The sequence below is a fragment of the Triticum dicoccoides genome, chromosome 7B, assembly GCF_002162155.2.
Source record: "Triticum dicoccoides isolate Atlit2015 ecotype Zavitan chromosome 7B, WEW_v2.0, whole genome shotgun sequence".
Lineage (NCBI taxonomy): Eukaryota > Viridiplantae > Streptophyta > Magnoliopsida > Poales > Poaceae > Triticum > Triticum dicoccoides.
The window spans coordinates 426667391-426676262 of NC_041393.1; the positions used below are offsets into that span (position 1 = coordinate 426667391).

An 8872-nucleotide genomic window follows, 5' to 3' on the forward strand; every position below is an offset into this window, starting at 1 on the left:
ATATTTTGAGAAAAAAGTTCACAAATTTTAAGAAGTTCATCAATTTTGATTTTTTTTACAGATTTGAAAAATGTTCAAGGATTTTGAAAAAGTTCATCGATTTTGAAAAGAAGTAAATGAAATTCCTCGATTTTGAAAAAAAGTTCACAAATTTAAAAAAAGTTCATCAATTTGGAAAAATGTTCAACAAATTGGGAAAAAGTTCATCGTTTTTTAAAAGAAAATTCATCGAACTTGAAAAGGTTCATCAATTTTGAGAAAGAGTTCACAATTTGGGAAAATGTTCATCGAATTTTTAGAAAAATACTTGTCTATTTGAAGTAAAAGTTCACAAAATTGAAAAATAGGTCAAAGATTTGTAGAAAATAGTTCATCAATTTTTTGGAAAAAACTTTATCGATATTGGGAAAAATTCACAAATTATTAAAAAAATCATTGTTTTATTAAAGTTCACAAACTTTTAAAAAGGGATATTTTTTGCCACTCTATTTTGCCAATTTTCCTTATGCCATTCTAGATCTTGACATTTCACTTTTGCCACTCTTAGCTTTTGACAATTATCACAACTGCCATTCCGTGGCAAAAGCAAATAATTTTATTTCATTTTTGCCACTTTTACCTTTTGAAATATATCACAATTGCCACTCTGAAATTTTTTCTTTTGCCACGGGAATGGCAAATGTGATAATTATTAAAAATTAAGAGTGGCAAAAGTGAAATGTCAAAATCTAGAGTGTTGGCATAAGACAAATTGACAAAAGCAGAATTTTCCCTTAAAAATATTCATCAATTTGTAAAAAAATTGTCTATTTTGAAGAAAAAATTGTTGAACTAAGAAACAGAATGAAACATGGGACAGAGAAAAAATAAAGAAAAAAAGAGAAAGAAAAGAAAAGAAGAAAGTAGAAAGGAGGGAAAATGATGTATGAAATGACACCAGGCGAGGTGTGCGGATGGTTTATGTCCGCTTACACTAAACTCGGCATCGCGGGTTCCTATCACGTCTCATAGAAAGTTGATTTGCTCCCCTCAAAAAAAAAAGTTGATTTGCTTCTTCTTTTTTTAGGGGTAGTCGATTTGCTTCTTGTGGTCCGATATTTGCGATATGGGCCTCTAAATCGGGGTGGCCGGCCCCGACCGCATCCCACCTCCACATAGCAACGATAGGGTTTCCTTCCCGACGACGCCAGACGTCCCAGCCGCCGCCACTCTTCCCCGGAGTTCCCTCTCCCCCTCCCAGGCACGCGCCGCACAAATAAGGGCACCGTTGCTCTCTCCAGATCGTAGCACCGCAGTCAGGACCATGGTAAGTCTCTTGCGTCTCTCCATATTATTCTTATGCTACTTCATCTAGTATCAATCGCTTGCCAACACTTTTCTGCATAGTTTTTTTTTTTTGAGACAATTTCTGCATAGTTAATGTAGTGAGGCAAGGAAAGCCTGTTGCTCACAGCATCGTTGCACTGCATCCTCACCCCTTATGCGCATAGCAACAACTCACCTAACGGCTTTTGAATGACATGCTAATAGGCCTGGTAGCTGATTATACCGATTAATCCGCATGTTGTTCCTGATAAACATGTTTCTTACTCGTTTTTCCATGATCATGACTGGTAAAGGTATCTAGGATGGTTTGATGTACATTTATGCCTCGGGTTAGGACTGCCTGGGTTGTTAATTTTAACCTAAAAATTTAACAGTTTAATAGCTTATGCAAGAATTAGTCTAGAAAATCTTGTATCTTCATGCATTATGTACATACATACGTGGTCGGACCCTTCCCCGACCCTGCGCAAGCGGGAGCTACATGCACCGGGCTGCCTTTTTTTTGTCCCATCACATCATGCCTATTGTTGGGGATGTTATGTTAGTAAAGAGCTGATGTAACCTTCTTCTTGCAAGGTGCTTGAAGAAATTGTTAAGCAACGTAAGCGGCAGCTGGTCCACGAACTGGCCTCTGGGGTTGTTGTTGAAGTGTATCAGTTCACCCATGACATGCAGACTTGGAAAACTGGGAAAATATTTAATCCAACAGACAAGAAAAGAGCATTATTTGGTATAGGAGCACGAGGAAACTCGATTCTCAATTTTACAGCCAAAGGAAGAGATGCAAAATTTTTGGTGGATGTACAAGGAAAGAAGCATGAATTGGAGGACATGATGGATCAAAGCTTTAAAGTGAAACACACTGGCATCTTAAAACCATATTTTACTGTTCTTAACGATGATTTAGGAATGATGGTTACTGGATTTAGTTCATGGAACGTGTCATTCGTGGACTGGTTACAGAAGCAAACCGCTCAGCCAGGCATCGCAGGACGTTATCTGTCTGCTCAAGAAATGGATATACTTATGTATGATCTTCAAGTAATCTGTAGTACAGTTTTAAAATCTTTACTCCATATTGTATTTCTTGCAACTGATATATCTGTAATCTGTGTTTTGTAGCACCATATACAAAGCCATTGATGAGATATGGAGAAATGGGTACACATCTGATCATTTGGCTGACCAGGGCAGTTACGTCTTCATAGATTCAAGGATTAAGATTCTCCCTTCAGTCATCCGTCTCCAGAATCCTGCAGACGTCGATTTCATGGTACTTCGGAACGCTTTTGCGGACATGATTCAAAATCATCTGTCACCCGTATGGCCTAACCCAGAATTAATTGATTTCATTCTTCTTTTGAGGAATGGAGTTGCAGGGTATGTCATCTTAGTTTATCTTGACAGTGCATTACATCGTGCTAGCTAGTCCACAGACATATATTTATATTCTTTCTTGTTAAATTGTGTTGTTATTTGCGTACTATACTAGTGTGTCACCAATTTTTCTATAATTAACAACATCTGGAAAAATAGCACATATTTACTGGAAAAAATGTTCCGTGAGATATGTATGAACTGTAATGCAGAACTTGAGATCGGTTGCTTTCTGAATTTGGTTGTTGAAATATTCTGCTTTCAATTGAAACAGACTGTAATACACATAGGGCGTGTTTGGTTCCATGCATAGCCTCACGCTGCATCGCATCCACCATCCTGGGTGAGTCTAGCCTGGCTAAGCTGATGAAAAAATGGGTTGAGATGTATGTTTGGTTGTGTGCATGTTGAGGGACAGGTCAATGTGAGATGGCGTTTGGAAGCCTGTATGAGAAATCGGCCAGCTCCTGCACCACCAGCGCCCTGTGAGGCCATGACGCCGCCGCGACCACGGACGGTCCGGCCGAGCCGTCGCAGGCGCGCCTCCCCTTCCGATGCAAGTCTTGCAAAGTACACGCATCCAGGCGCCGGCGGGCAGAGGGGGATGGAAGTCCAGCGGCGGAGTCGCAACGGACTATGGAGCTCGGAGCGATGGCGAAAGAGGGAGCTAGGGCGGCGGTGTTGAGACGGACGAGGGAGCTCTGACCAGTTGCGGAGAAGGTAGTCCTGACCGGTGGCGCAAGGAGCTCCCGATGGCGGCGGCGGTGATTGGTTTCGGTCCTCGATCTGATCTGAGAGGAGAGGAAAGAGAGTTGCGATGGCACTTTTGAAGTAATTCTAGTAAATAGCAGGGCCTATCCCGTGTACCGCTTCGTTTTAAGTCGAAGTGCGGGTGCAGGCACGAGGCTGCATCGCAGGAAAGCCCGATTCCTGCGTTCCTCTCAGCCTGGCTGACGGGCCTCTGTTTGCATCAGTTGGGCCAGGCTGAGGAGGCCACACAGGACACCAAACAAGCCAGATTATGCATGCGTGGTGCGATGCAGGTGCGAGCCGATAGACCAAACACGCCCATAATGTCTGTGTGCATCTCTTTGGCTGGCAAATACTCTTAACTATTGAAACAACATCATTATTTAAAAAGAAACAACAACATTGGTTCTTGTCTTTTACTTTATACCCTAGCCGTACTGAAATATTTGCGATTTCTTGTGTGAAGATATTTAATTTATATAGTTTACTAACTCAGGCTAGGTCTTATGATTCTCTGTAACCTCTGTACTTATACTATTAATGAAGTACAGCGTTTGAGAAATAATTTACAAAATGTTTAATGGGAAACACCTGCCATCTAGGTCACTTACCTTGTGTGCTTATGGATGTGTACCTATAGGAAACTCACCTGGAATTGCTAATCATGCATGGGATAGTTGGAGAAATCAAAGTTAAATAGCATGGGCCTACACCATGTTTTACGTCCTTGCGTTTACTTGCATGAACCTTTTTCATTTATTTGTATCACGAGGATATACAAAATAAGCTCTCATGCATAGCTGGCAATTTGCAATAGGAGCAAACTCGCTGCTCTGTCCATGTTGGTGATTCTTCTCTGGTCATGTTGGTGATTTTGTTTGGAATCTGTTCTTGTTTGTGTGGATACACACATGTGTAAACTGTTAGGTGTGTTCTTTTTGCAATGGTATAACAAATCTAAAGCCATTGTGCATATTCTTTTGCCACTTCATCAAGCTACTCCATTTTGGTGCGTCATGATTAGTTTTGTCTCAGGGTCACCATAAATTAAGATATTTGTTATGTAATCCTTTTGTTTCATATATTTTCTTGCACTACACCCAAATCAGTCATCCATGCCCTTCACATATATAATCTCTCCTATACATTCATCTGACGTGTCTCCAATTTTTGTTGAAATGGCAGCAGTCATGCATCTTTATTCAAACAGAGGGTTTATGCATTATCTCAGTGACAGATTGCATAATTTAGCTTAAATCTCCATTAATTTCAACTAGTCCATTTCTTTTTGCAAAACAACTGGAATGAGCACATATACTTTATGATGATTTATATTCAATTTTAGTGCTTTAAATATCTCTTTATGTTCTGTATTTATTTTTGTTCATGACAGCACAAAAGACATTCTTGACCACCCAATTTTACTCGCTCCAAAGCGAAGGCAGCTTCTGTACCAATCATTATATATTCCCAACATGAGTATCAACAAAGCTACAACGCTGAAACAACAAATCCCAGTTATCGCCAATTGGCAAACCACAGTTCCCCAGCACAATCGTGTCTTGGCGAGTATCTTTAATGGTCAGACTTTTGCTAATGATACATGTGGCGAGCTTCACTTTGCTAGTGTTACATCTTGTCACTATCTCCAGCATCTCAAGAGACTAAGACAGGTTTATTCTTTTTGAAGATTCTTTGCTCTTGCATCTACTTTAATTTTTTGGCTAAATACATCATATTCTGTGATTAATTTCTGTTCTCCTTTTAAAATCTGAAATTTTTGGTAGAAATATAACTAACTATTTAGTGTACATACTAGCAAAATCATGTAGTTCAAGTCTTCTCGTCAAAATTATATGTGTATTGCTAGAACATTTTTATTTGTGTCAAGTTGGTATGTTAATCTGTGATCATTATAAATTGATAACAAAAGAAACATGAATGTTTATCAGAATTAAAGGATTTTTTTGCTGTAATCTTTCTAAATGTTAAGACTCTAATATGTCATTGTCATATTTGTAGATGGACTGGTCTAACTACATCTCTGATGATACAGTTGACAAGTGTCTGAAAGATTGTCTACCTAGACTACTCAGCATGCGGTATGGGCTAAAATTTAATTTGCTTTTTCGCAGTGCGTAGGAGTTTTGCTCTGAGTAATCAATTGTCAGCAGGGAAGTTCTTTTGGTGTGCTCTTAAGTTTTAACCTGTCTTATGGATTGGAATGCCTAAGATTCTCACTGCCCAGTGTGGGCTACTTTCCTGTAATATCATATGGTTGAAGTTGCCACACCGACTATAAGGTCTAAGATTCAAACTATCTTGCAGCTTATAAGGCCAACGATGAACACATTATCTTTTTATTGTCTCCGTCTGCAATTGGTAGTGATAGTCCTATCTGGTTTTCCTATGGTCCGATCATTTTTACTGGTTCTTTCTTTATGTTTTTGTTTCTACTAGAGGAGCACACTTTGGTTTCTCACCCATGCCCGTTTAGTCTTTTGCTTTAAATTGCTTTGCACTCGATTCATGTGTCGCTAAACGATGAATGCTACTCTTAAGAGAAAGAGAAGTACTTATTGTTATTGAGATATATATTTATCATCGCAAGTCTTACAATCAGTCGTAGAATGTCATGGGATGGAAATAATGTATGTCACTGATACATCACTAGTCAAGTTTGTCTGCGGCCAAGGAGCAGAGAAGGCACTGCCACTGGGAGCAAGTGTAATAAAAAACAGACTTGTGGTAGGAGAATAGAAATTCATTCCATAATATAAGAGCGTTTTTAACACTAGTGTAGATGTTCAAGGAAGAGTGCTATGTTTGATACTCCAACTAGTGGAGAAGACGCCCCTCGGTGTGCCCCTACGGACGGCTGGCTCTTTCGTCACAGACGACAGCCGCCGGCGGAGATGCCTTGTTGTGCCGGAGCTGCACGTCGCTTAGAGCATCTCCAGCCGCACCCACAAGACGCTCTCCCAAGCACTTTTTTAGCACCGGCGGTACAAAAAACTCCCAACCATGCCCTCAAGACGCTGTTTTGCGCCGGATTACGGCGACCCCAGGCCAAACCCAGCCCCTTGGGGGGCACTTGGGGGGAACGGCCGGAAAACTTTTCACCCTAGTGCATAAATTTCGCCGGGGCAACCCGAGGAGGCCAAAAAAGTGCCTCCCGGATGGCACAACGGCTGGAGATGCTCTTAGCCTATGTGTTGTTGCTCTCTGCTCTTAGTTTGGAACCAACAACGGAGCAAGCAATGGGAGGTTCAAAAAAAAAAAACCCGGAGCAAGCAAACGATTAAAAGAAAACATTTATGCCATAATAGAAATCATTCGTGAGATGAACAAGATGGATAATGCATCTTCCTATCTTCCTTTTAGATACACAGACCATGCGAACGTCGTCGCGGCGCTCACACGTGTTTTGTCTTCTCCACGATGTCCACTCCCTTGTGTAGATTATTCTGCCAGATATCTCTCATGCAGTCCGTCTCCCCCTACCTACCACAAATCAGCAGTTCAAATGCATCAGCCTCCGACGACGGGCCGATGAATCGTGTGCAGCCTCTCAAAGACGTACACGGCCCGCTGCGTCCGCGTTGGTGGGCGCGTGCGTGTCGTGCCTTGTCAGCAGTACAAGAGCGACAACATCTGATAGTGAACAGGACGGCAAGGCACAAGGTGAAGCGAATCAAGCGATACAGGGATTTCAGAGGGAGGGAGCAGGAGGGGGAGGGGGTAGGTGAGGGAGGGAGAGGGGCTGTAATTCAAATTCTCTTGGCTGTAATTCAAGTTCTCTTGTAATAGCTGATTCTTTTCTCGAATATGCACAAGTGCGCGTATTGTATATTAAAGGAGAGAGACGGGGTAAAGGGCCCTTAAACGTTGGGTTTACATATACATACATACACCCAACTTCACGCGTTCCAGTGTACATGTTGCTATCCTCTCGCATCACTACCCACTGTTAGAGCTCCAGGGAAACTCTCCATGTCCGCTTGATAATGCCCGCTGCCTTCCATGATCTACTCTCGACCTCAATTCCGCGGAGTACATTTTCCATCATGGTGTTGCACCATCGAACACAATCACGTTACGATGTTTCCATAGTTCTCACATCAATAGTAGGACTAGGGCACAAACATCTCTCCCGTCTCCATTGTTTACACCCGTACTTGGGCACCAATCTATAAGCCTTGCAGCCCCTGTTGGGATCCACTCTTGTTTGTTCATCGCCGTGTACGCTTGGGTCCATACCTCCCTTGCAAAGACATATTGGGCGAGGATGTGATCTATGATCTCCTCCGCTTGGTCGTAGAACGGGCAGGCTTCTTGGTGGTCTAGTCCACGCCGCGCTAGTATGTATGAGGTCCAGCATATGTTCCGTAGGGCAAGCCACACAAAGAACCGGCATCTCAGCGGCGCCTTGGACTTCCACGTGAACTGTGCTGCAGGTGTGGTCTGACGGCCCCTTGCGTTGTATGCCGATTGCGTTGAGAAGGTTCCATTTGCTTCCCATGCCCGACGCACCGAGTCATCTTTGTCTTGGTCGAGCTGAATCCTCTCTATCCGCTCCCACAGTAGCGGGTATTCCTGTAGCATTAGTGGTGAGAGCTCTGGTCCTATATCCATGGCCCAAACTCCATTCATCATTCCTTGGGAGACCGGTCTAGTGGCTCGCGTGTTTGCCTCACCAGGCCATAAAGGCTAGGCGCTATCTCTTCCACCCTGTGGCCCTCAACCCATCTGTCCTCCCAGAAGAGAGTTGTGTATCCGTTGCCCACGATCGAGTGGGTGGCTGCTCTGAATAGGTCCATGGAGTCGTTAGGTACCTGTATGTCGAACTCACTCCATGGGCTCGCGGGGTCCAACCTCTTGAGCCACGGCCATCGCGCCTGCCTGGTGACATTTAGCCAGTACAAATTTGGGAGGCCTAAACCACCTGCCCATCGTGGTGTGCAGACCTCTTGCTAGGCCACTGCACACTGTCCACCACTCGCCTGAGCATTTCCATTCCATAAGAAGCCTCTACATATCTTGACCATTGCTCCATGTGTCTTGTTTGGAATATCCAGGGCCATCATCACGTGTGCACATTATTTTATTCGCTCATGTACATTTTTTGGCTGTAATTTATTATTCGAATTAGAAATTTCACAATGGTTCAACAACGAATTCTTACATATAATTGTCCGTACAATATGTTCAGTAATTACAGGATTAGACAACAATTAACTATGATGAACCACAATATTTACATGCGGTAAAGGTGAAGAGACAAGTGTAAGTCACTTTGATTGCCGATGATGTTGAAGAAGCGGAATGCCCATATTGTGCCTTCCTGCATGCCATAGGCATGAACAACTTTTGTTCAACCCCTTGTGATGATCGCCCGCCCATTCTCCACCGCCTTCAG

General features: G+C 42.6%; 1 protein-coding gene across 2 annotated transcripts; it reads left to right on the forward strand.

Moving 5' to 3' along the window:
• Positions 1-1115: 1115 nt before the first annotated feature.
• Positions 1116-5848, forward strand: LOC119337195. Of its 2 annotated transcripts, none has more exons than XM_037609316.1 (5): positions 1116-1306; positions 1903-2354; positions 2449-2706; positions 4847-5126; positions 5589-5848. In XM_037609316.1, the coding sequence occupies exons 1-5, from the start codon at positions 1304-1306 to the stop codon at positions 5607-5609; spliced, it is 1014 nt and encodes a 337-aa protein (XP_037465213.1). In that variant the 5' UTR covers positions 1116-1303; the 3' UTR covers positions 5610-5848. The 2 variants fall into 2 exon arrangements, with proteins under 2 accessions (XP_037465213.1, XP_037465212.1); XM_037609315.1 differs by having other exon boundaries at positions 1117-1306; positions 5476-5848.
• The last annotated feature ends 3024 nt before the right edge of the window (positions 5849-8872 follow it).

Excerpts from the sequence above, each read along its gene's own strand:
- LOC119337195 (XM_037609315.1), top strand. Across the intron at positions 2,355-2,448 it reads CAAGAAATGGATATACTTAT|CACCATATACAAAGCCATTG; the intron begins GTATGATCTTCA and ends TGTGTTTTGTAG. Across the intron at positions 2,707-4,846 it reads TTGAGGAATGGAGTTGCAGG|CACAAAAGACATTCTTGACC; the intron begins GTATGTCATCTT and ends TGTTCATGACAG.